This window comes from Aspergillus ambiguus (genome assembly GCF_047715705.1).
Source record: "Aspergillus ambiguus strain CBS 117.58 unplaced genomic scaffold BDV59scaffold_36, whole genome shotgun sequence".
Lineage (NCBI taxonomy): Eukaryota > Fungi > Ascomycota > Eurotiomycetes > Eurotiales > Aspergillaceae > Aspergillus > Aspergillus ambiguus.
Window position 1 is genome coordinate 264,617 of NW_027395549.1, and position 25,456 is coordinate 290,072.

Here is a 25,456-nt window from a genome sequence, read left to right on the forward strand (position 1 = left end):
TATGCTGAACATCCGAGTATAAATAAACAATGAATCCGTGGGCTCTGGTCCCACGGTTGATCCCGGAACCACCCTTTGGCGCGGAAGACAACCATGAATCTGGAGATTACTGTCTATCAGATGGGTTCGTGAGATGCAGATTTTTTTTTTCTTTAATTGTCCTGCAAAATCTTCGATATAGCTGTTCTCTATTTTTCATTTCGGATCGCCGTTGCGTTCTTTCGCCGGACTTGACAAGACTTCTCCAGGGTTAGTGGAATCATTACCCGCTAGGAGGACTCGTCATCACCGTCGATCAACCAGGGAAGTGTTGATTATGTCATCTCATCGCACGGCCCATGTGATCCTCTTCATAGTGGACATAAACATACCCTATGCAAAGAAGTTCATAGAGACCCATTTATCTAACGATAGAATTTAACTACTCTCTAAGTTCAGATCCTGTGACGAGATGTATATAATATCCTGCAGACTGGTGAAACTAAAATGGCTTCCACCGTAATTTTTCTAATATAGTCCTAGATGTATATATCCATATCGGGCTGAGGGTTGGGGAAAAGAAGGTTGGTAAAGCTACGTACGTAGAATGGCCATATCAGTTAACAGATGGTATGGGTTTCCAGAAGGACTAACCATCCCTCTATCACCTCACGTCCTGACATAGATATGTCACCATTTCTTTCAACACTCTGATCTTTTCGTGGTTATCGTTGGCCTTTTCAAGCCGGCTGCCCTTGTCACCGAAAAGATCCCAAACTGCAACGATCTTGTCGTCATCTTTCCAACCGCAGTACCTGTTGATACTATTAAAAGCCTTTCGCATGTTGGTATGATTTCGCAGCGCAAGTGCCCAGCCCTGATATTCGTCCCCAGCCCCACATGAGTGAAGGCAATGAGCGCAGTACGTGATCAACGAGGCTAGACCCGCGGCAAGAGCTGTCGAGACGGATGATCCATTATGGTAGACAACAGGTTTTGCCGAGTGAGGCTTTTGATCCTCAGCAACCTGGTTCCCTGGTAGATAGTATGTGATGGAATCTCCGCTCCCCGAACCTGGGTCTCTATTAGCTAGGGGCCCAGCAGCACCGATGCGAAGAATTTGCGCTGGAGCCTGGCTGTAGGGAAGTGTGTTATCACCATTGAGCCGGACGTCATCAGCCGCCGCACAAATCAGAAGCCGGATGTCGTTTTTGACGGCATTTGTAATTGCTTCCCGAAGGAGATTTAAATCACTTTGGTCCGCATATTTCTGGTTGTCTTCCTCATTAGATATATTATTAGATGCCAAAGCCATCCGGAATCCTAAGTTCGTTATGGTCCACGACATAGAGATTATATCTGCCTCGCGCGTCACTGCCGCGTTAATGGCATCGGCAGCGCTGCTGGGGCTGATACTGCGCGCTCCATCGCCGTGTGAAAACGCCGGACCGCTCTGAATTTTAATCACTTCCAGGTGGACCCAAGGGTTAATCCGGCTAATCATGTTGGCCATGATGGTTCCATGGCCTCCAGTGGACTTCCACCAAGCGTCTGCATCGCATTCACTGCCCGAACAATAACTCAGGCCAGTATATGTGGCAGCATCATTATAGGCATTAAATTCGTGGAGGTCGATCCCGTCGTCGATCAACGCGACCTGCCTATTGTCAGTATTTGCGCTAACAAATACAAGCAATTACCGTGCTTCTCCAAATAAAACATACCTTGACTCGCTGGGGTTCCGTCAGCAGTCCACTGTGATGCATGCCGGACAATGCTCCTCGGAACCGATGCATGGCCTCAAGCCATGCATCCGAACGGGGTTTTACGAACTGTTCTCCGAGAAGTGGACCTTGTCCGCCATCGTTTCTTTCACCGATGATGACGCTCCTTGCCAACAGTTTGGGCACCACGGTAACCCTGCCCTGCGTCCTCTCACCTATCAAAATACGAAAACGATCAACCATGGAGTCTCGGCGTTGTGTACTCTCCAGTCCCTAAGGAAACCATGAAATCAGCACTCTTATGTATGGCTCCACTACGGGAAGTAAGCAAACCTGGTATGCATGCAGTGTGATTTTTGATAGCAATGAATTGTTATTCCTGCATATCAATGGAATGCCATTTTCATTGCTTGCCCAGCCGTAAAGAACGCTCTGGTTCCCGCTCCAATGCAAATGGATATGCTCCACCAATGGTGCTGCGTGTTTAATCACGTCTAGATTAATATCTGGCTTGCACCAGTCCCTGGAATCCCCCGAATGAGTGTGCGAGAACTCCAACATTGTTCAAGGGTATCACCTACCATTCCTCGATTTCCAACGCAGGCCTATCTGTTGCATTGCTGTACTGATCATAACCCTTGATGGCCTGTTCAATTGCCGTATCTGTATGCGACCAATCGTCGGCGTTGTCCTCCACTTGAAGCCGTAGGATCCTACGGACCTTCACCTTAACGAGAGCCTTAAACACTTCCACGAGAGTGTCCCGCCCCTTGGGCTCCCTTGAAATGGGACCCTTTTTGAGTTGCCTCTTTTCATTCGCAATATTTGGCCTCTGTATCTGGGGGGACCTCGGTGCCTCAGATACCAGGAAAGGGATTCTCACATATGAAAGAGTATCCTCGAAGCCCCCGGCTCGATATATCTTATCGATCAACTGGACAACTTCGCTGACACTTCTGCCTCGCAAATGACTAGCATCAAAAAAGAGATTCTTGTCTAGATAGCCGACCAGGTGTCAGTTGCCTTCAAAATTGATACAGGCCATAGTCCTTTGGCTCACCAGAGGCCCTTTTCCCATATAATAGATCTTTCGCATCCCTATTAGTGTAATTGCGTATGAAAAAGGATTTCAGAAACCCCAATATTCTTTCTGCGACTTGTTTTTCTTCTTCGCTTGGGTATACGATACCCGTAGGCTTTGAAACCTCCGGGTTGCCCGTCGTGGTGGATTTCTCAGCTTCTGGCACGGCTTTAAGCTGTACGTCATCCTGTTTTGTATCCGAGGTTCTTGTGGGTATCCGAACAAGTGATTCCAACTTTGTCATCTTAAGATAATGATCCTTCTCAGTAGCCATTGGGGCCATAGGTGGCCCAGTACCTCGGCTTGGGCTTTGAGGCCGCAATGGGCCAGAGGGAGTCGCTGCGAATCTGATTGGAAGAGCTGCTTTTAATGAGTCTTCATTCATACCGGTGAACGTTCGACTAGCTGGGCCTCTGAGGGTTCGTCTCTTGGCGCCCTTACTCGAGTCGCGATAGTCTTCCTTCATGGTTTCTTTTCTTGTCGGCTTTAGATCTTTCTCTAATACCTCCAGTGCGGTCATTTGTCGGGTTTTGTGGTCAATTCCTTTTTTAACGTAGAAATGATAGAGGTAAGGGGACTGACTCTTATTGTTGAATAGAAGTTCCATATTCCTCATTGCAGATTTTTCTTGTGTCAGGAGGGAAAAAAGAGCCCTAATTATTCCTTCGTATGTGTAATCCCTCCCGTAATGTTTGTATTCTGTGGAGATATGACACAGCCTGTAGTCCATAGCATAATGAATTGGTGTATTACCGAAATTGTCCTTTGCGATGATGGATGCTACATCTGCGTGTTCTAGTAGGCTCATGATCCTTGACATAGTTGAAATCAACTTGTCCTTTTTCTCGAAGTTCTTCCAGTCTAAGAGCAGTGTATCCTTGAACGCTTTGTGAAGACAATTCATACCCTTCACATCTGTGTCCATTAGGAGACCCCGAAGCATCTTGGGGCGGTTAGCGATAATGAATTCGATAAAGTCCGTCGTGTGATAGCCTATGGCCACAGAGAGAATCGGATCGTCTCGTTTATGAGCGTGCCTCCTTTCTTTATCCAACAGAAATAGAGCGATATTTTCACGCGTTTCCATGGACAGATTCCTAAACACATCATTTCCCCATTCTTGGGCCAGCTTATGGAGGAACGTGGGCCTGGCTGTATTGTTGGCATCATGATACGCCAACGATAACTTGTCCTTGTTGTCCATGTTTTCCCAGTGCACCTCCCCCTTTTCCAGGAGCTCCACAACTTCTATCCAGCTTTTTCTAGGATCGTTCTCTGAAATTTGCCCGAGGAACGAAATATGCCCTGGCTCATCTTCCAGATCAAGATCGTCAAAATCTTCTGCGACAGGAGTTGAGGTCCGATCCATCGCGCGAATAATAGTAGGAGGCCAGATAAGAAAACATATGGTAATGAGCTCTCTGACAGTGAGAAAATTGTCACATTTTTGAACCTTCCCCAGCTCTCGATATGGCTACAGTCCTTGCTGATATGTAGCTGCTACAAAGGGCGAGCTGCCAATTGTGGTACTTTGGCCCCCGCATAGGCGTGACTACGACCGCTAGGGTACGAGGCACTTGAATGGATTGCTTTATTTGTTTTGTTGGGCCCCTTTGGGCCAAAATTTTTGACCAATACCGTCATAGGATGCCGTTTAAAGCGGCATAGCTGCAGCGTCAGATCGTGCTTGCCCAATCACCTAATTGTGACATGCGAGACAAAGATGGAAAGAATTGCCTCGAACTCGTATTCGTCAGAAGTCGGGCGGTTGGTCATGTCCTGTGCTGGCTTGTGACCTCCGTTTTTTCTTTTGCTGTAGTACGGAGCTAAATTATGCAGTCAGCACAGAAAGGCATTCACGAATTGGTTGTAAGAGTCGATTCTCCAATTCTATGGAGTATTACTAAGTAACATCTGCTCATCCTTGCCTCTTAGTTGTACTACTAAGCTTGGATGGTTTAACAGACCCTTGGTAGTCATTGTACATGGTACAGTCCCATAGCTGATCCAAGTCGGTGGCCCCGAGACTGTCTCTGTCTATTTTAACACGCCCCTCCAATAGATCAAAAGGCGGTTCATCCACGCTGAAATAGACGGGATCATCGGGATCTCTCGCAGAGAACAATGTGGCCACGGTAGTCAGGAAATTTGCCTTGACAGAGATAATAGGGACGCAGACGAAGTCTTGATCATCGTCCCTCTCCAGAAGGACACACGTTGTCAGCTCTGACGGAATCCCATCCGCCTGAGCCTTGTTCTCTGTTAGGGACCAACGAGCTTTGTAGAAATCTCCCCATTCGTCTTGGGGCCTGTCGCCTGTGATAACCGTGTGATATTTGGCCACTTTCTCCACGGAATGACCTACGCCAACCTCCAGTCCAGCTGTCTGCATAACGCCGACACTGACGCCGGCCTGTATATCCTTGCCCTCTGCTTGTTCTATTTTCTCCATCTTGTGGACCCCGTCAGGTCTCACTTTCGCGACTGAGATGCGCCCCGTGCCTCTAGGCCGAGGCTCGAACTCGAACGAGATATCTGCCTCTTTGAGGCGTGCCCCCTTATAAGATCGAAATCTAAACTCGTATACTAACAGCGTGGCCATCTTCGATGAGTCGGCTCTTAGCTTTCCGTGTATCATAGCTTTGGCGTTACAACTGACGGTGAACGCGGGCTTTTTCCGTGGCCCTGCCTGATACACGGATACGTGCGGCCGCTGGCGCTCGCCCGGTCGGTTTCGAGTCCTAAATTCTTTGTATATGTTTATTTTAGTACACTGCCAGGCGGTAGGATAGAAATTATAGCTAGGATACCTCCAGGTGGACCCTGGTACGTCAAAGCCATTGTAAATAAGGTCGGGTCATCAAGGCGATCGTCTTCGCTATCCTCTTCACTCAGCCACAATTGGTCTTCATCCATGCTATATCTTTGGGTTTAGCAAATCAAAGTTGGCAGAGCTGGTTATCTTGGACAGAAAGGTGATGTTGCTGATGTTGTGCGTTTAACATTCCCAAGGCAGATGGGTTCCTAGCAGATTATTTTATAATAAGGACTCCACCACTTCTGTCATAAATACAGTCCTTACGATATATCAAAGTCTCATCAATTCCGCTAGGCGTTCTTTTTATCGCCCGCATGTGCAGGGAGTCCAATACGATGCAACTGCAAGTTCCGTCACATCCGTTGACCAAAAAAGGCAACGGAAGGGAACAGGAGGAAGAGAGGGGCAACGAAATATGATGCAGGCGACAGCAAACAGTCACGATGGTTGACCAATTACCGCAAATGGCCCCATGCACTTCACGAGGCTGACGTGCTTTCCGAATTCTCCAGAGGCGGTTTTCGCTGGCTCTTTTCTTGCTGAATCACCAACCACTCTTTTGAAAAAGGGATTTTCGTCCGGAAGACACGCACTGAACTTAGTCATGTACTAGACAAATACCTGTGGGAAAACAATACACTTCAAACGCCCTTCTACCATCTCACGCACTGATGACCAGCGGAAGTTCACTCGTCGATCAAGTCACGACACAATATGCCCGTCGATGAAGATCCATCAAGTGTTTTGGACACTGCTGACCCCGACAGCACCGCACCTCGCCTTACGTTGGTGAACACTGTACCTTCCCAGCCGGACAAGGATGATAGAGTCCCAGACCTTGAGTAAGTGTTCAATGACAAATTTTCTAATCTGGATTGCTTATCAGATCGCTCATTTACTCTTTTTACTCTTTTTACTCTGTCTCTCCCTCCTCCTCTCTCTCTCTGACAGTTAATAGCATCATCCATGTAGCTGGAGTAGATGCAGGGCGCCGGCTGGAGCTGGATACCGTTATCGGGAACTCGGTATCTTCTCGGAAAAGAGAATTTTTTTTCCAATGCAATGTCTCGACACTGTTTCTAGGGGATTTAGTCTTTGATGGAATTCAAGATCAGGCGCTACAGCTACTGAACGGCATAGCAGATTCTAGCACGTACGATAAAGTAAGTCCTCTGCTGGTAATGGTTCAAACCGGCCACAATACAGTAAAAGAGATCTAAATCATAATAAAAGGAAGTTCATCCGGCTCGTATATTTATCGCCTATGACTTAGGAGCTTTGGTCGTCAAAAAGGTACATGATCTGCGAATGATTTCCAACGTCCAAGCCGTCTGATGTGCAGCCCATAAGGCTATCGCGATTGCCTCGTCGAAGGAACAATGGATCGGTATCTTCTACAGCACAGTGCAGTTTGTATGCGTACCTTGGTCAGAATATACCGCCCCCTGACAAGCAACGCAGGTATATTGGGACTGCTTCCAGCGAAGACGAAACCCCGGGGCCCTCGAGACCAAGCTGTGGCAGTTTCTGGAAGAATATATAGAGAATGCCCCTTGGGCTTCCCTTTTGACACCATTGTCCGTAAAATATTTGGCAGAGATCTCCGTCGAAACAACAGAGGTATTTCTTAGTTCTCGCATCACGTTGCGCAGCCGTGTGCTAAGCATCTATTCCAATGAGGATGCTGGGGCGGATATAGTATGTATCACACAGCGAGAAGAATGGCCTGTATAATTTAGATGAGATCCTCACTAATGAAACTTAGATCTTTGACTTCTTTACTGCAACCCTTGGTGTATCCACTGAGATCGCGGTGCAGGGGACGCCTGATAGTCAACACGAACCTGTTCATGGTTTGAAGGACATGGTATGTTATCGAACACAAAGTGAGTCCGCTCAATCTTTCGCACCCTTATACTACTCTTAAGTTGGTTCCAGCAAACACTTATTAATTCTCCTTTGCGCAGATTGGGCTAGTTCCCCGCAATGGGTAGCCCTGCAACGAATGCTCTTGCCACTGGCAATGCCGCAGTGCCAACATGTCATTGAGACCCCCGAACCCTTCCCTAGGGTGGTAGCAAGCAAGGCATATACAGACTGGTCTACAATACCAAGGTCACCAGTCTTATACATTCAGGGTCGGGATGAAAAACAGTCAAAATCTTTGGCAGATGGTGTACTGCTCTTCCACCAGACAAAGCTGCAAGAGAGAAAGGAATATGATATTCCAGTCCTGTCCTTCACTTTCTCATCTCAAGACCCCACGCGAGCTAGCATTGACTTTTTGATATGCTCCGCCCTCATTCAAGTCCTCTGTGCTTTTGAAGCAAACCCAGGCCGTCGATGGGCTGGCCCTTTTTCTCACCTGTACCACATCCAAATTGGGTGGACGATGAAGGATCTCGATAATCTACTAAAGATTTTTCTATTGCAGTCTATATCAACCAAAGCGCTATTAGTACTACGCGACATCGATGAATGTGAACCGGCAGCTCGAAAATATCTCTGGAACCTACTTGAAGATCTCACAGAACGTTCGGATTCATATCTTAAGGTTATAGTAACCTCACGACGCAGGCTGTCATTACTGGCAGATTTCGGAAGGACTAGCTCATGGTACTTGTACGATCACAATGAAAACATGTCTGACGAGGCCTTAACGTCATCGACGTTGCAGCAATCATATCCTGCTAACCTTGTTTCCCAGCTTTGCCCTGCAGGCCATGGTGCACTTCAAGTGAGAAAAGCCCTGCAGGGTTTGGAGGCTATAAACAAAACCAGCCTAAAACAAATTCTCTTTCTCATTCAACGCCATACCAATTGGCCTGATGTCCCATCATTAGTTGGATGGTCTAGTTTCTGCACCCTTCTAGACCAAGTGCATCCGTCAGCTCCGCCGGCTGCTGTACTCGACAGGATACTCCGATCAGTCCCTGACCAAGAAGGGTTGCGGTGGATCCTAACCTGGATAGTACATGGCCACCGATCATTAAGCAGTCGGGAAATTGTGCTCCTCTTTCGCCATTGTGACCGAGGCCAGGGATATGAATCTGTTTCTAGCACTACTTCCGTTGAGATGGAGCAAACTCTTCAGATGCTGAAGTCATGGTTATCGATTCTGGTTCAATTCGGCCATGACAAAGTCTGTATTTGGCAATCCGTCCGGGATATTCTTCTTGAAGATGATCCAAAGTACGTGTGGAATGAGTTGAAGCCAATGGCTCATGCAATGATGCTCGAGTTTCTCAATTTCTACCTCACAACTGCCGACGTTTGCAACCGTCTAATATCGATGTACGATCGGTATATCTTACTGTACAACGATGATGATAACCATCTTATACCTTCAGTGCAACCAGACGGCGAGGATTTCATTTTTTATGCCATTACAGCATTCCCATATCACCTTGGAAGATATCCTGAAGCTCTACAAAAGCTAAAGTTGATCTTCTGCTCGGCAGAGCAACCCCTCACACCTTGGGCAAGAATGTATTGGGCAATGAGTAACCCTTTCTCACGGTCTCCAGAAATGGTGAATTCAGCCTTCTCCGTCCTCCTCAGCACGGCAACTGTCGACCCAATCCTTCGTGAAAAGGTGAGAGCCATGGCTACTACATTTACCTCTGGAGAACTGCCAAACACGCCCCTCAACCCAAATGATGATGTTTCCATGGATACTCTAATGTGGGCTGTATCTGTTGGGAATGAAGATGCTGCTTTAAAAACTGCCCATGATATTATCCTTGCTAGAACACTTGGTGGGAAGACTCCTGGTGAATATGACAGCACGACTGCAGAATCCGGGGTGGGCGATACAAAATGGCTTTCAAAGTTGCTATGGAGAGCAACATGGCTCAACATGGACCGGCTTGTTGGGCTTCTCTTAGAGGCCAAAGTGCCGCCCGATCCCAAGGATGTGGTATCCGCGCAATACCCTTCCCCGCTTTACCTGGCTTCACTTCTTGGTCATTCTCGGATAGTTCAGGCTTTGCTCGAGGCTGGAGCAGATTCCCGTATCCTTAATGACGGAGGGCTTAATACTCTTCACGCAGCAGCTGGGCTCGGGCAAAGCGACACCATCCGTGCTTTGGTGAACCAGGACGGAGGCCTTCTGAAAATGGAGCATTATCCTACTCCTCTCTACATAGCCTCCTTTTCGGGGAAATGGACGACGGTGAAGACGCTTATTGATCTAGGCGCTCCAGTCGACTTTAACCCCTCTTCGGACGATCTGACCCCCCTGCTTGTTGCAGCTTCCCACGGCCACACCCGCACGGTCCGTATCCTGCTCGAGAATCATGCAAGCCCTACCATGGGTGAACCAGGCGATAGGGATCCTCCACTCTGGTTTGCCACGTTTCTAGGTGAAAGCGTTGACTGTGTTCGTCTTCTCCTAGAACATGGTGCGGACCCGAACCATGAATTGAGTCAGCCTCCATTGGTGGTTGAAATGTGCATGGACCCGGATATTAGTATCGAGAAAATAATTGCCATTCTAGATGCGCTCGTCGACAACACGCCGCCAGTGGATATTGACAAGGTAGACTCGAACGGAAATTCAGGCTTAATGTGGGCCGCCAGCACCGGAAACACCGCGCTGGTGGAATGGCTTCTCGCACACGATGCCAGTGTGGGCACCACAAACAATGAACAAAAAAGTGCAATGCACTACGCCGTTATCAATGGACATGAGCAGGTTATCCAAAAATTGCTCTTGAAGAAGCCTCCTTTGGACACCCTCACTGGCGACGGGCGCACTCTTCTCGAGCTGTCCATAGACAGGGGCCTTAAGCAAATTGGTATGCTTCTGGAAGCCGGGGCTAATCCAGAACTGGAAAATGTTCATGGGGAGACAGTCTTGGATGCGGCGGTTATAAAAGAGAATCCTGAGGTTGTTAAATATCTTATTGACAGGAAAGTCAACATCCAGCACCGTAACGCCTCAGGGTGGAAGCCTATTCACGTTGCGTCAGGTCATCGGCCCAATGCTGAGGTGGTTAGGCTCCTGGCAGACGCAGGTGCCAGTTTGACAGAAACGACAAGCAAAGACGGTCAGAGCCCCCTCCACATTGCCGCTAATGTCTGTCGTCCGGACATAGTAGCCATTTTGCTAGAGTTTCGTGGTGCTCTGGATATAGAGCAACGTGATGGCGATGGCGAAACGCCACTAATAAGTGCTGTGTATGGTGGTGACCTTGAATGTATTCGGCGTCTCTTACGGGCAGGTGCGGATATCAATGCACAGTCCTCCGACGGCTGGACGCCATTGATGGTAGCCATGCTCCTTGACGAGCCGTACGAGGTCATAAGCTTTCTTCTCGCTCGACCGGATCTGGATATATCTCGTTCTTCTTCAAAAGACGGGTCAGCCTTACATTTAGCATGTTCATTTCTTGATCTCGGGTCAGTCACCGTGCTCCTTGACAAAGGGGCGGATGTCAACCAGCAGCTTCCGGGATTCGGGCCGACGCCTCTCATGGAAGCCTGCATGCCAGACATATCTGTAGACGCCCGCAACGAGTTTGTCCATGATATTGACCAGATTGTTCGAACTTTGGTAGCCAATGGTGCCGACGTGCATGCCACCTACCGCTGGCCCTTCTCCACCCTCTTATGCGCCGCTTCTCTGTACTCTGGACCCAGCACAATCAACTATTTAGTTAGCGAGGGTCTTCAGTTGAATGAACGAGACTGCCTTAACAGGCTTCCTATTCACTATGCCGCAGCGAATGGCCGGGAGGTCTTCGAAACAGCGCTACTAGGCGACAGTACTCTCTTGTCTGAAGACGTTGGAGGGAAAACCGCCTTACATTGGGCTGCCCAATTCGGTCACGTACAGACAGTGGAGATCATCTTGGCTCGTGAACGCTCCTCTGAGGACCGGCACAGGCGTTTGAATGAGTCGGATATCGATGGATGGACAGCCCTCCACTGGGCGCTTCGTCCCGAACGCGAACTACGTCCTGAAAGATACTCTGAGCCCTATGATATCCCGCAGACAGTGCAATTCCTAATCGAGAGCGGAGCTGATGTGTCGAGATCTTGTCGCATGGGGCGAGAAGACGAGACCTTTACGGTGCTTGAGCTGGCAAAATTGCATCGCGCCTCGGATGAGATTTTGGGTCTCCTTCGCGAGGCGGGAGCCATGGAGGACAAGACGAGGCGCTTGATCCGACCATATGAGGAGGGAGAAGAGTTTCGCCAATGTCATATTTGTTGGAATGTGAGTAGCTCGCCGCTCCACGCTCCTCATTAAGAGTAAATGTCACCAGTGTGGGGACTCTAACTTTGTTTCGGCAGACCATCTGGGGACCCGTACTGCAATGTGAGACCTGTAGCCATTTTCACGTCTGTAAAAAGTGTCATGGGAATATCGACATCTATCACGGATACCTCAAGCAAGAGACTGGAGAACCACATACGTTCAGAGTTATTGTGGAGGCGCTACCGGAGATACAGGAGCCTTTAGAGTCAGAGGATCAGCCATCTGATGGTGATTCGAAAGGAAGGCCGGATGGGCACAGTTCTCCGCCTGGGAGTGAGCATGGTGACGCTACTGTGGTTGTCGACCCTAAAATGGAGGCTATCATGAACTTTTCAGTGGACGATGATTTTGATATCACGCTTGACGTGGAGAGGGGTCCGTGACGAGTGGCCATCGTCGTTGGTGGACAAATTGCGAACTTGTATTTAAGTGTTTTGCGACAATGCTTCCTACAATGCATCATAGTCTGACAGGGAGGTCTGATGATCATGATATGCTTAGTAGAAGTCTCTCTATCCAAACCCCGTAAAGAGTCCGTCGGTCCAGCATCAGTAAGTGCACTGACGCACAACAGCAATTCACCATCAAAATTAAAGATACCATCTCCAGATGATACGCATTCCCGTTGCAGGTTACTTCAAATCCACACCTCCCTGGAAGCTCGCCCCTCCAGCCTCCTCATCCAGCTTCACACTCTCATCCAGCCCACAGACCCGGAACAGCATCTGCGGCGTCATGTCCTTTTCCAGACCAGGGATACCATCACGCTTAAGCTTCTCCATACCCTCCTGGATGGCCTTGACAGCGGGACCAACCGCAGCAAACGGATAAATCACAATCCGGAAGCCCATCTCACGGGCCTCCGCCGCCGTGATGGACGGGGTGGCGCCATGCTCGACCATATTCAACAGCAACGGCCACGGGGCCAAGTCGACGACCGCCTGGCGCGCCTGCTCCCGCGAGGTGATCCCCTCCAGGAAACCGACATCGGCGCCGGCGTCGCGTGCCGCCCGCAGACGCGCCAGACACTCGTCGTAGCCGTGCTGCTGCAGCGCGTCCGTGCGCGCGATCACGACAATGTCGCTGCCGATGCGACGGCGGGCCTGCACCGCCGCCCGGATGCGGGTCACGTACGTGTCCCGGTCGACCAGGATCTTGCCGCCGAGATGGCCGCAGCGCTTCGTCTGCACCTGGTCCTCGATGTGGAAGCCCGCCACGCCGGACCGGGCGTATTGCTCCGTCGTCCGGGCGACCATGATCGGCCCGCCGTAGCCCGTGTCTGCGTCCGCGATGACCGGCACCGACGGCGACAGGTTGGCGAGCATCTCGGCGTTGGCGCGCATGTCGTTCAACGTGCAGATGCCTAGGTCGGCTTGGCCATGCACGGATGCCGCGGTGCCCGCACCGGTCTGTGGTTCTCGGTTAGAAAGGGGAGGTTTATTGGTATCGGAAGGGGTCAGCGCACCATGTACAAGGCGTCGAATCCGACGGACAGGGCGATCCGCGCCGAGAGACCATCATAGACACCTGGCGCGGCGATGAAGGATTGTGGGTCTTCGAGGCTGCGGCGAAGCTTAGTGGCGGCGGTGACCATTGACATGGTTGGGATGGATTAAGCTTAAATTAAGGGTTGTCCGGGGGTTGAGTAAAGAGGAAAGGATAAGAGCAATGGAGTCGATTATCGCCTGGGGGCCCGTTGATTTATAATTCCTGCGTGGTGAGCACAGATACCCCGACGGCATCGCGACCTCGGCTTTTATAGAGCGTCGGCGGCGAGGGTAAAGTTGCCGCTGGATCCGACATCGGGGTGGCCATCCTTGTATACGGGGCCCTTCTCGTCGCCAAAGCAAAGGCGGAAAATTCAGATATGGTTCCTACCGGCCGAATCTCAAGCGAAATGTAGAATGGTTCGCCCGATGTAGGCGAATGACAGGATATACACTGCTGCCCTAATGCTCGTATTGATATTGAGGATGTGGCGTAAAGCGTGGCGCTGACTAAGACACCAGCCGCATGCAGCACGTGGTTTTGGCTCCATCCAGTCAAGCTTGTTTCATCTTCACCTTCATCTTCACCTCTGAACCTCCACCCAACATACCCTCACAAGCCATGCCATAGTCCCGCGAATCAACACCCCCCCACTATGGCTCGATCGGCCATTGTCCAAGAATACGCTCCTCCGTCCGCACCCACCCTCACCGACGACCACAAAGTCACCCTTGAACGGCTCCAGCGCAATGGCCTGCCGCGTCCCAAGGGCTACCGGGTGTCATGGCACGCCAACCCGGCCGTCGAGCTGCACCATTTTGGCCAGTCGCACCCGATGAAGCCGTGGCGGCTGACCCTCACCAAGCAGCTGGTGATGGCGTACGGGATGCACCACGCGATGGACCTGTACCTCGCGCGGGCGGCGACATACGAGGAGCTGGCGGAGTTCCACAAGAGCGACTACCTCGATTTCCTCCGGCAAGTGGTGCCCAGCGACATGGAGAACGCGGAGCAGAGCGAGAACATCGCGCGGTTCAACTTCGGCGACGACTGCCCGATCTTCGACGGGCTGTACGACTACTGCGCGCTGTACGCCGGCGGAACGGTCGACGCGGCGCGCAAGCTCTGCAACAACCAGGCCGAGATCGCCGTCAACTGGTCGGGCGGCCTGCACCACGCCAAAAAGGCCGAGGCCAGCGGCTTCTGCTACGTCAACGACATCGTGCTGGGCATCCTGCAGCTGCTGCGGCTCCACCCGCGCGTCATGTACATCGACATCGACGTCCACCACGGTGACGGCGTCGAGCAGGCCTTCTGGTCCACCGACCGCGTCCTCACCGTCTCCTTCCACAAGTACGACAAGGATAACTTCTTCCCCGGCACCGGCGCCCTGGACAGCACTGGCCCCACCCACCCGCTCAACCCGGGCGCCCACCACGCCGTCAACGTGCCCCTGCACGACGGCATCGACGACGAATCCTACATCCAGCTCTTCCGCGATGTCATCGGCGCGTGCGTCGACACCTATCGCCCCGGCGCCATTGTGCTGCAATGCGGTGCTGACTCCCTCGGCTGCGACCGTCTCGGCTGCTTCAACCTCAACGTCGCCGCCCACGGCGCCTGCGTCGCCTTCGTCAAGACCTTCAACCTGCCCCTTCTCGTTGTCGGTGGCGGCGGGTACACGCCCCGCAATGTTTCGCGCGCCTGGGCCCACGAAACCTCCATCCTCATCGACGCCCAGAACGTCATCGACCCCGTCATCCCGGACGTCGTCAAGTTCCGCAATCACTTCGGCCCGGATTATTCCCTCTTCCCGCCGCTGTCGGAGATGCGCAAGTTAGAGAACAAGAATCCGCGCTCCTACCTCAACAATCTTCTGCAGTCTATCCGCGAACAGCTGCGCTATATCGAAGGCGCGCCCAGCGTGCAGATGAGCTTCATCCCGCCGGATATACTGGGCCTGCGGGAGGATACCGAGAAGGAAATCGAGGAGGAGACTGCGCTCGCTGATGAGGAGCGCGAAGGCTCTGGTAGCCTAGCCAACAAAAACAGCCGACGACGGGAGTTGGAGAAGGCGGTTGGCACCCGCGGGGAGCTGTATCCTTCTTAATCTTCGGTTGTCTCGTCCATTTTGTCTTATGTACTTCTACGGTCTGGGTGTTGGTGGCTGGCGTTGCGTATATATTGCGAGATATCCCTTGGTTCTGTATAATATCGAATGTGCATGGAAAGACATGTCCAGAACTTTCACTTATAATAACAAGCAGATACGAGTAATATTTTTTTTTAACATGCTATGTCCAATGTATCTTCATCCGCCGTGACTCCGCTCTCCCGTCTGAACCCACCTGTATTATCCTCGAGGTATGACAACAGAAATCAATCAATAGAAGTATATATCAATAATAGGTTAACAGAGAAGTTCAATAAATTGCAATCGGGTATCCAATACAGTTGTTTGGTAGGCAAATCGGTCACGACCTGGTGTTGAACACGATATCGCCTTGAGTCACGTATGTACGCTGGAATGAGTCATGATTCGATGCTGGTGCGGTGAGACCCAAGGGCATTATGAGTGGTGGCCCCGGGTGAATTAACGTCTCACGGTCTAGGGTGTGTTAGGGCTTCTGCGCAGGTTAACTACGTCGTGGTTGACCCAGGATTGCTCTACCATTTTTTGTCTTTTCTCTCCTCTTTTTCTCGTTTCCGGTTTCCTTCGGCGTTCGGTCCGGCCGGGGGGTGGGGTGCCAGTAGTCAGGGCCGTTCGTTGATTGCCAGAGCTCATATCAAGCTCTCGTTGGCACCATTCTGATCGGATGTCGCGCCGTCAGACTTGGGGTGGTGTGGGGGGATTTGGAACTGGGTCGACTCAACCTGTCCCTCAAGGATCGGTGCGATCGCGAGGATCTGCTTCGTCGCAGTCTCGGGGTCGTGCGGGTCACTGCAAGCCTGTCAGTCCAGAACATTGGTTACCGCGATGAAGGATCTCACATCGTTGCATTAATGATCCAGTCGAGGTCCTCCTCGCCTTCGTCAGGACCGTCAGGACCGCCCTGGGTTGGGCGGAAGAGCCGTGGATGCCATTCAACACCTTCGTCCGCGCGTTTTGCCGCTTCTTCTCGTTGGCGGTCTTCAATCTTTGTCTTCTCGTCGGTAGCCGCTTCATGGTCGTGCGCAATGATCGCCTTCACCGTACTCCTCCACAAGCGCTGGGACTCGCGCTCACCTTGCTGGTCAATGGGACGGACGGAGGGTGGCGTGTGTTTTGCGTGGGTTGCATCGAACAGTGGGGTCTTCTCATGCGTCTACGGGGATCAGTTGGTGGTCTCGAGCAGCGAATGCGACGATAGGTAATACGCACCCGAACATCTTTGATATCCATCTCGCCGTTCCACAGACCCGACAGCTCGTAGTAGACCTCTCCGGTTGCCTCATTCTTGATGGTCCCTCCGATTGCATTGTACGTTCCGGAGAAGTAACCTTTGGTCTTGAACTCGATATCGGCAACCAGGTTGTTCTCCGGGCATCGGACGTAGCTGTGGTCACCCAGCTCATACTTCATCTTCCCGAAGAGAATGCCACGCGCGTACATATTCGGTTGGGTCAGGATGCTAGGTACACCAGGTCAGCCTCGGAACCGCCGGAGTGGCCAGCTGGGGGACAGTATACGTACTACCGCTCGCCCTTCTCCCGGTCCTCTCCATGGTTCAAAAAGCGCAGGATGGCGATCCCCTCCATCATGCTGGCAGCGGAGTTACCCAAGAATTTGCTGCGGGGCTTCAGGGTTCCGTCGATCCGGATGTGGTGTTCGGGGGCCATAAAGAAGTAGCTCGACTTGGGAGGGTGGTGGGATGTCTGTTCGGCGATGTAGTATCCGCGGGTGCCGTCGGGGTAGTCCCAGTAGCAGGTGAAGGTCTCTCCGAGGATGGGGTTGAGGGGTTTCTTTACGCCTCTGCAAGGAGATCATTAGCGAAGACATCCCCCTTCCGAGCTTCCGAGGCTGGAGACGTACGGAGGTTTAATGTGCCATCCACTCAGGTAGAACTTGACGACGGAGACGAAGCGTTCCAGCGGGTCCTCGACGGTGGGCATGGGGAGAAGGGTCTCCGGGTGAGCCATGAAGCTGGGGATCCCGTCGGGTCAGTGGATTATCTTTCGTGAATCCCGAGTGATCGCACTTACTTCGTGATACGCTCCAACATGGATCGGGGTTCGAGGATGAAGGTCGGGAGAACGACCCGGCTCAGGTCGGCACCCGGTCGGAGCTGGGAGATGATGTGAGTGAGGACTACGAGGGAGTCAGCGATCCGGGGGGAGCTGTTGGGAGCAAATGGAGGGATCATGGGCAAAACATACCATTTCCCTGATCCGGTTCCACGACTTCGTCATCGCCGCTGGTGGTTTCAGCCTTGGGCTCATCGAGCGACGAACGAGTGCCTGACATGTTGAAAAAAGAGCCCCAGTCAGCAGACATGACGGGCGAATATGGAGAGAGACGGCAGTGAAGGGGTGGGAGAGGCAGAATGGAGAGAAATGAGAGCGATGGGGGGAGGCAGAAGAGGGAGGGTGAGAGAGAGAGAGAGATGGGGAGGAAGAAAGTTGGGAGGGGAATGACGTGTGGGGGAAGCAGTTCACTGGCCGCAGTCATCCACCACTACTCTGATGATTAGGGAAGTATGTAGTACTCACTCAGTGACGACCGCCGCCGGATATGCTCGACCAACGACACCATCTTTGGATACGAAGAGAAAACAAGAGCAGGGTTTAGACAGATGAGATCCGTGTTAACGAAGGGCCATTGCAGAAGGTTTCCCTTGTGTCGTCCGTCACAAGCGTCGGTCGCCGAATACGATCGAAGAGGGAGAGAAGAAAGGACGAGAGGGACTGTGTGGAAGTGACAGCTTTATATGAAGCGATAGACCCCCAGTGGATTCCGGTTTGCTGTCTCAATCCTCATCGAACCCATCATCCATCCGCTCTGCCCTCGAAGATTTTCCCCCCCAAACATACTTTGGATCGTCCCTGTGCAGCTCCCCCGCCCTCTCATCGTGCGTCTCTTCCCCTCTTCTCCTCTCCGGCCTCGTCGTCCTCATTCCTCCTGATCCCCGGGTGAATTCCTCGGATCTGGCTGACAGTCAAACCCTGACCGCCTCAGTTCTCGCCCGACCCTCTTCCCAGTTGTTCACCCGTTGGGCCCACGAGGCGCTGTTCACCGATCATCGCGCCAGCCAGGAGGGGCTGCCGGCTTGGCGAGTGGGGGTCGTCCTGCGTCATCATGCAGTGATTCTGTCTCTTCCGTATCCTGTTGGGATTTGGATTGTTTGGATTGGGATTCTCCTGTCAGGGGAAGGAAAAAGGAGGGAGGGGTTCTGTAGGAGGTTGAGATTGGGTTGAGATCTACTACGGGCAGCCTGGTCCCTAGGGTTCTGCATGGATCCTGTTTGGCTAACTACAATACTGTCTTTGGGCCCTATCTCGGAAATAGATAGAAATAGATAGAAAGAAACTGGAAAAGAGATGAAAATAGATTGCTTGAAAATTGGTGGACAAATCTAAGGATATCTACTCTGTACGCAGTCGCCCATCTATCACCCTATACATCCACCCTCGCGATCAACGGAACATCCCCCTGCGTGATCTCCTTCAGAAATGCCTCATCCGGATGATGGAGCATGACATGGAAATGCTCGACCGCATGCACCGACTTGAGTGACTTCCAGTTGCGAAACCAGATGACCTTGCCCTCTGTCAGTCACCTGATCCAACCCGTGTTGCGATCCCAATCCGGGTATATCGATACATACCTCGTCGCCCGGCATCCGCGATCGGAACACCCTCGTCACATACTCATCGATCTGCTGCCTCTGGCGTGGTGTCAAGTCATCCGTCGCGGCGTCGTCCTCCAGTGCAAACTTGGTCCAGACCACCAGATGCACAATCCCCTTCTCGACCCCGTACGGCCAGTCGTTGTAGAGAATTCGGATATCCTCTGCCAATCCATCAGCCGCCCATCTCCAGTGACCGACCCCAGTTATCAATCAACTCACCGTCAAACTCGAATGGTCGCCCTCGTGCCTTCAAATCCTCGGCCTTCCCGTCGCCCCATTCCAGTCGCTCCTTGATAATAAACCGCATAATCGATCCATACTCCGCCACGATCCGTTCCTTGTATTCAAGATACTTCCGCAGACTGCTGGGAAGTCGTTGGAATCGATCAATCCGGTTGGTTGCTGCAGGCGTTCGCATCGTCAGCACCGATCCCCATCACCCGTGGAAAACCACCCGTCCGCACCTACGATCTCCTTGACCAACTCCCACCCTTGCGCCACATACTTCTCGTCGGGAGTCGCGAGGATGCCGATATTCTTTTCGGACTGGTTGCGGAGAAAGCTAGGGCACTCGGCCGTCCATTTGGCGCGCGGAACGTTGACCAACCAGTACGGCAGGGATGGTGATGACTGTGGCGTCTCCGGCGTACAGTGTTTCTCCCGTGTCGTCAGGGTCGCCACCGGCGCGGAGACTTTCACCCCGTGAGACATTACGTCGCGCTGAGCTCACTTGCGATCTGATATGTAGGAACTTGGAGCGTCTCGCTCTGTAGAGATATGTAGACAGCGGACGACCGAGTCCACGGTACGCGGATCGGGATTCAACGGTCGGGAATGGCCTCCGGTTTGCGTGGCGGCTTCGAAGATCGTCGATCAATGGACCCGCCTTCCAATGAAGATTGTCCAGACTCCTTGCGTCATGGGGTGGTGACTGCGGTGACTCGAGGTCGGTTGAAGGAAGAGTTGATGTTGAAGAAAAGGGACCTGGAGGAGCAACACGTACTTCACTCCACCCGGTGGGGGGCCTGTCATATCGAAAGCGGCCGCTCTCCATCTTCTCTATCTGGTAACCCGGGTCTATCTGAATTTCAGTCCATCCACCAGAGGTACTACCGGATACCTGCATTTAAGCGCAGGGCTACCGAGTACACAGTGCCATGTGGCGTAAGCTAATGCATTAGCACCCCGGAGACTAGCATCGCATTGCCCGGGCTACCCCGGCAGTTATCTCCGCAGTATGGACTTCCCCTTCATATACGGATAGCCAGCCGAGTAGGACTGCAAGTTCTATCATATCTCGTTGCTCCCAATCATCTATCAAACTGCCCTGCACAGCATATCACTTAACAGGTGCACTGAGCGCCGCAATTTCCGGCCCATCAGACCGAACGATGCTCACTCCCGCCGCACGCAACTCCTCCCGTGGCCCCTCCAGACCCTCCGGTCCAGGCACCGTACACCGCGTCGCATCTTCAACAACGTAGCTGTTGAACCCCGCCCGGGCGGCGTCGATGGCCGTGAACTTGACACAATAGTCGCCCGCGACCCCGGTTACAAACACATCAGTGATGTTCTTATCCGTCAGGAACGATCGGAGATCGATGTCGACGGATTCGTCGCCGCCATCCGTCGTCTTGAAGTTCCCGAACGCGTCTGCAAACGCCGAGTACATCTCCACCTGCGCGTTCAGCCCTTTCCGCACGTATAGGTCGATCCGGCTGTCGTCGATCTCCGGGATAATCTCTGCGCCTTTCGTGCCCTGCACGCAATGCACCGGCCACAGCCGCTGCGGCTTGGTCTCTTCCTGCTTACCGGGGGCTGGGTTGGTCATGGTGACGTAGCTCTCGAATGGGCGGTTGTTTGGGGCCGGGTGGTTTGACGCAAAGGAGATGTGGTCTGGCGGGTGGTAATCGCGGGTTGCGATGCGCAGGGCAAAGGCGGGGTTCGCGAGGAGCGTGTTGATGGTAGGTGCTATGGATCGTGCTTCATGCACCGCGAGGGATCCGTTCTGCTCGTGGAAACGGTTAGAAGTCATCCTGATTCTGGAAGTGGTCGCTTACCGGAGGACAGAAGTCCTCCTGCATGTCAACCACTATCAGAGCGGGTTTCATCGTGGCAAGAGTGGAGGTAGTTTCCGTATGGATTAGTGGGTAAGCGTGGGGAAGATGCGGGACGGGAAGTTTCGAAGTATCCGACAGAAGTATGCTTCATCCTACAGACCACTGTCAAACTTTCAACTGTCCCTCTTGATTCCACTCGGAGTATGGTCACATGATCATCGCATCCCACGGCCATATTTGCGTTGTATAACTCTACATGTCTCGGTTCTCCCACAACTAAAGACGACTTTTCTCCTCGCCTCCTTTCTGTGCCAATGATTCTACAAGGTCCCGCACTCTTTTGGCCGCCCCATAGCTAAGCGTATATCCTAGAGCCCCGAATCCATATGCGTGGACAACGTTTCCCTCGGTCTCAAGCCGATATCCCCCCTTCCTGCCAGGCCGGAAGGCAACGATATCCTTTTTGACGTGGGTATCTAGTCCAACACTATCCAGAGATCCTACCGTGAGCGCTTTCACTCGTGCCAGGATATCTGGCCGCAGTCTTTCATCTACCCTTCGATCCAAATTCCCCTCCTGGCTCACTCCACCAACAATGACACAGTCTGTGTACATCCGGGGGATCACGTAGGTGTAATGTGATCCTTGCCACATCATCAGCTCATCGAAGTCCGCCTGCACGAGCATCGTCTGGCCGCGGACCGCTACAACTTCCTCGTCGTTGCTGAGTTCAAACGCCCCCAGTCCGGACGCATTTACCACAATTTTTGCGCCGGATATTTGCATCGCTTCGCGGAAAGACGTAACCTCTTTCCGAACAAAGCGCACGCCTGAGTCTTTCAGCTGCTTCATAATCCATGGGAGATATCGAGCCGGGTTGACAGTCATGGACAAGAACCGGAAGCCCATCTTCGCTCCTTTAGGGAGATCCTGGTAGGGTATCCGCCGGTATTGTGGTACGAGATTCTTGTACCAGATGCTCGAGTCGTCGGCTCGGTCATCGTAATACTCTGTTGTTTTGACTATCTGGCGGAATCAAGTCAATAGAGAGAAGCATATCGGCTGATTCGCAAGCAATACCTGCACCCCACTTGTAGGATCCCGATGAGCCAACGCCCAGAATTTCTTGAAAGTCTCCTCTTGCAGGTCCTGCCCTTTGGCATCAGGGTGCGGAAAGATTGCCGCGCCCGCCCTATAGATTTGTCAGTTCTTATCCATGTCATGATGATTGAACTATAATACCATGGACTTGCCCAATCCTGCGTGTCATCACCGGGCAGATCTCGGGAAACGATAGTCACTCGGTGGCCTGCTTGAGTGAGATAATGCGCTGACAGCAGTCCAATGACGCCAGAGCCGATGATTACCACGTCCATAACTAGTAGTTCGTACGGATCCTCTTCAATGGAGCCGTACTCTGAGAAGGTGGCCGGGTACTCCGGCCCCTTTTATCCTTGGGGTTCGTTCATTATCGGATCGGAGCGCCTTGCTCTACTCCAACCCCGCAGTATCAGACCAATAGATGGTGTAGAGATAGTGAGATACCCACACTGCGGAACTGCTGCTTCGAGCGGGGATTGTTGTTATCTTCCATCTCGGTATTGCTTGCCCCTGGCCTAATAAACTCTGCGTCACGATCTACCCCAGGATTGCACGGTCTGTTGAAACGTGGACCCGTAGGAGTGTGGAAGGAACAAGGCCTCGGCAACATAAATTGGGACACGAAGAAGATCATATGACCGTCGCTACGAGTCAAACTAGCCACTGTGGCGGGCCTTACCAGTGATCATTCTTGCCTATAACTATCAATGACACACGCTTCGTGCCCGCTATCTTGGCCCAGCCTAAGGTTATTTCGAGGAGAGATAGTGCTATAATCCTCTCCATCGACCCGGGAGAGTCTAGGATCTAGATATTTAGGCCCCTCTTCATTTCTACAAATCGGTTGAGGTTGGGGCTGTGAGTTGGAAAGAACTTTAGCAAGTAACTACTGTCGCACAATAACTTTCAACTACCTAGGAACTTAAAAGTCTCCCGTAGGCACCCCACCAGCAGGAATATGCTGACCGTGAAATCCAAACCCAATTGGACCATCCACCTGGGCTCGGCCCAGTTCAGTAATTGATCTTGCATCAAGACACAACAGATAGCTTCTTCCAGTCATACCATCTAGAACAACGCTTAGAAGCACACCAGCGTCCTCTGCTCTCCCTTTCGGGTCAGGAACGAAGATAGGCTCACCAGGCGACTGCGCTTGCTCATGCCAAAACTTTACCTCCCTAGTCTCGCTGTCAAATTTAACAATTCCATCGAAAAATGTTGATTTGCCTCGGCCTACCACAGCATATGTATACCGATGCGGACGGGTAATATATGCCGGGTTGAGGGTGGGGAGCTCAAGAGAGGTAACTTCGCTTGTTGTCCAGTCCACTGATGCAGTTTGGAGTACAGCAATAGGCGTAGAGGGGATCAAGGGCAGACGAAAGCGAGTTATCTTGGAATCAGAGAAATGTCTTTTAAAGGATTTCTGTGCTTCCGGAGACGATGACACCAGCATGTCGTAGTAAAGTCTGTGCAGGACATCCGAAGTTTCAAACATAACGCACTCTGCGACGATGTCGAATTTAGAGGGGTCAGTTGAAGATGGCTCCTGCCAGGCGTTGGTGCTATGGAAGCAGAAGAATGCGCGGCTTTTGTACGTCGCGACGAGACCTTTCCCATATTTGCGGTCGATAACGTACCATTTTGCTGGCTGGGAAGCATCAAACGGCTCCAAGGCTTCGATGAGGGAGCCCTTTGCGAGTTCCTTCGGAGAAAGGTGAGCGTTCCACACGCTGATTATAACATAGTCTTCCGTTAAGAAGAGAGAATGAAGATACGCGGGTGCAGCGGTGAAGCTTGCGAGAATGGTAGTTTCTCCTGTTGTGGCAGAGACGCAGAACACACGATAGGTCGGCTGTGGGACAAAGCCGATGTTGTAGTTGTAAACGTCTCCGGTCTTTGGGTCGGATTTAGCATGTGAGGCAGAAAGAGGGCCGTCCAGGTCAGGGTGGAGATCTTTCTGTTCGGCTAGCCCAATTGGTTCCAGTGTCTCAGGGTGAATTTTCTTGAATCTGGAAGAGTCGGTCTTCGCGTATAGCGTCGTGATATCGTCCCAGCGCCTACCTCCCTGCTTGTTGGGGCAGTTTCTCTCCAACCCAGGCATATTGATAGACAATGTCACGCCAACGTTGGAGATTGATGCCTCTTGGCTTGGTTCGTAGGAGCTCTGAACCTTGTGGAACATGGTCTTGCAAGGATCTCTCTTCTGACCAAAACTAAAGTGGCCCAAGGTTCCGGTTTTTCTCACTTCCTCAACTAATCTGTCGGTAGCGATTCGCGAGTTATAGAAAACTCGCACTCCCGATCCGGCGTCTTCTGAAACCACCAGCTGAAACCGGTGAGTCTGGCTAAACCCATCAAACCAGTGAGATATCCGGAAGGTGTTTCCTTCCTTCGTGTCGACCTTGTACCGACCTGGGCCAGTTCTGTAGAGAACTCCCGTGGTATATGCTGGGATCGCCCCAATCACTTGGAGCTCAACCGGGCTTTTTTGTTCGTAGTTGGGTTGAAACTATTGATTGTTCAGTTGAGCGCTGCTGTCCAAAATGTCGGTTGTGCCTACCCCTTTCTCATTGGGCCAGTTATTGAAATGATGCGAGGCATCGGTTGCCTTATTGCCAGACATATCTGCAATGGAGCAAAGTGCAGTACTAGGATAGATGGAGTACCTATATGTTATCGAGCGGGTTTGATATGAGGAGTCCAGGAATTATCATTCTCTGGGATACTGGAAAAAACATATAATGGACCAATAATTAATGGCTAGTTGTTTTGGGAGATGCTGTTGGTTCTTATTTTCCCCTGTCGAGGCATCATAATCGGGGGAATCATAATTATGATAACTGAACAGCTTACTATCTTCAGTCATGAAGCCGAGGCAGAACGGAAAGATCAGTAATCATTAATTTAGGATGCGTGTGAAGGAGACAGGATCGGGTGAGACTGGGCTGTACATCTGGCGGTGATGATAGGATTAGTCATCCCACGTGACCACGGCCTCTCTTCGCTTCTTTTTCAGTGACTACAGGTCAGCCCACCACCCCCCCTGGACCTCGGACCACCGGCGCCGATTTTCCGGATCACGTGCTAACCCTTTTAAAACACCTCATCC

General features: G+C 51.8%; 9 protein-coding genes across 9 annotated transcripts; 2 read left to right on the forward strand and 7 right to left on the reverse strand.

The window, feature by feature from the left end:
* Positions 1 to 643: 643 nt before the first annotated feature.
* BDV59DRAFT_195334 (S8 family peptidase) lies at positions 644 to 5,700 on the reverse strand (the record flags this gene model as incomplete). The annotated part of the gene is made up of 9 exons (XM_073692542.1): positions 644 to 1,636; positions 1,704 to 1,811; positions 2,022 to 2,165; positions 2,196 to 2,226; positions 2,285 to 2,699; positions 2,764 to 3,327; positions 3,367 to 4,040; positions 4,752 to 5,532; positions 5,595 to 5,700. The coding sequence occupies 9 exons, from the start codon at positions 5,698 to 5,700 to the stop codon at positions 644 to 646; spliced, it is 3,816 nt and encodes a 1,271-aa protein (XP_073544808.1).
* A 616-nt stretch (positions 5,701 to 6,316) lies between these two features.
* On the forward strand, positions 6,317 to 12,250 carry BDV59DRAFT_209971 (ankyrin repeat-containing domain protein; the record flags this gene model as incomplete). The annotated part of the gene is made up of 13 exons (XM_073695496.1): positions 6,317 to 6,444; positions 6,561 to 6,765; positions 6,953 to 7,015; positions 7,064 to 7,300; positions 7,368 to 7,434; positions 7,464 to 7,469; positions 7,531 to 8,488; positions 8,519 to 8,609; positions 8,643 to 8,748; positions 8,785 to 9,105; positions 9,145 to 9,615; positions 9,658 to 11,825; positions 11,903 to 12,250. The coding sequence occupies 13 exons, from the start codon at positions 6,317 to 6,319 to the stop codon at positions 12,248 to 12,250; spliced, it is 5,169 nt and encodes a 1,722-aa protein (XP_073544809.1).
* Positions 12,251 to 12,363: 113 nt separating this feature from the next.
* Positions 12,364 to 13,573, reverse strand: BDV59DRAFT_209974 (isocitrate lyase/PEP mutase family protein). The gene is made up of 2 exons (XM_073695497.1): positions 13,333 to 13,573; positions 12,364 to 13,276 (listed from the first exon to the last, which is right to left on the reverse strand). Exons 1-2 carry the CDS (start codon positions 13,465 to 13,467, stop codon positions 12,500 to 12,502), a joined length of 912 nt encoding a protein of 303 aa, XP_073544810.1. The 5' UTR covers positions 13,468 to 13,573; the 3' UTR covers positions 12,364 to 12,499.
* Positions 13,574 to 13,939: 366 nt separating this feature from the next.
* On the forward strand, positions 13,940 to 15,687 carry hosA (histone deacetylase HOS2). Its single transcript, XM_073686433.1, has one exon. The coding sequence runs from the start codon at positions 14,011 to 14,013 to the stop codon at positions 15,463 to 15,465; it is 1,455 nt and encodes a 484-aa protein (XP_073544811.1). The 5' UTR covers positions 13,940 to 14,010; the 3' UTR covers positions 15,466 to 15,687.
* Positions 15,688 to 16,136: 449 nt separating this feature from the next.
* BDV59DRAFT_195338 (OSBP family protein) lies at positions 16,137 to 17,829 on the reverse strand (the record flags this gene model as incomplete). Its single annotated transcript, XM_073692543.1, has 7 exons — positions 16,137 to 16,296; positions 16,347 to 16,660; positions 16,717 to 16,966; positions 17,029 to 17,307; positions 17,368 to 17,478; positions 17,538 to 17,643; positions 17,712 to 17,829. 7 exons carry the CDS (start codon positions 17,827 to 17,829, stop codon positions 16,137 to 16,139), a joined length of 1,338 nt encoding a protein of 445 aa, XP_073544812.1.
* An 897-nt stretch (positions 17,830 to 18,726) lies between these two features.
* BDV59DRAFT_185587 (GIG1 family protein) lies at positions 18,727 to 20,281 on the reverse strand. Its single transcript, XM_073690872.1, has 4 exons — positions 19,648 to 20,281; positions 19,403 to 19,585; positions 19,160 to 19,344; positions 18,727 to 19,092 (listed from the first exon to the last, which is right to left on the reverse strand). Exons 1-4 carry the CDS (start codon positions 19,892 to 19,894, stop codon positions 18,949 to 18,951), a joined length of 759 nt encoding a protein of 252 aa, XP_073544813.1. The 5' UTR covers positions 19,895 to 20,281; the 3' UTR covers positions 18,727 to 18,948.
* A 54-nt stretch (positions 20,282 to 20,335) lies between these two features.
* Positions 20,336 to 21,399, reverse strand: BDV59DRAFT_101718 (nicotinamidase). Its single transcript, XM_073686434.1, has 2 exons — positions 21,244 to 21,399; positions 20,336 to 21,191 (listed from the first exon to the last, which is right to left on the reverse strand). The coding sequence occupies exons 1-2, from the start codon at positions 21,292 to 21,294 to the stop codon at positions 20,523 to 20,525; spliced, it is 720 nt and encodes a 239-aa protein (XP_073544814.1). The 5' UTR covers positions 21,295 to 21,399; the 3' UTR covers positions 20,336 to 20,522.
* Positions 21,400 to 21,428: 29 nt separating this feature from the next.
* Positions 21,429 to 22,717, reverse strand: BDV59DRAFT_101730 (FAD-dependent oxidoreductase). Its single transcript, XM_073686435.1, has 3 exons — positions 22,486 to 22,717; positions 22,324 to 22,435; positions 21,429 to 22,269 (listed from the first exon to the last, which is right to left on the reverse strand). The coding sequence occupies exons 1-3, from the start codon at positions 22,617 to 22,619 to the stop codon at positions 21,520 to 21,522; spliced, it is 996 nt and encodes a 331-aa protein (XP_073544815.1). The 5' UTR covers positions 22,620 to 22,717; the 3' UTR covers positions 21,429 to 21,519.
* A 447-nt stretch (positions 22,718 to 23,164) lies between these two features.
* On the reverse strand, positions 23,165 to 25,253 carry BDV59DRAFT_185595 (carotenoid oxygenase family protein). The gene is made up of 2 exons (XM_073690873.1): positions 24,908 to 25,253; positions 23,165 to 24,830 (listed from the first exon to the last, which is right to left on the reverse strand). Exons 1-2 carry the CDS (start codon positions 24,946 to 24,948, stop codon positions 23,267 to 23,269), a joined length of 1,605 nt encoding a protein of 534 aa, XP_073544816.1. The 5' UTR covers positions 24,949 to 25,253; the 3' UTR covers positions 23,165 to 23,266.
* Between the last annotated feature and the right edge of the window lie 203 nt (positions 25,254 to 25,456).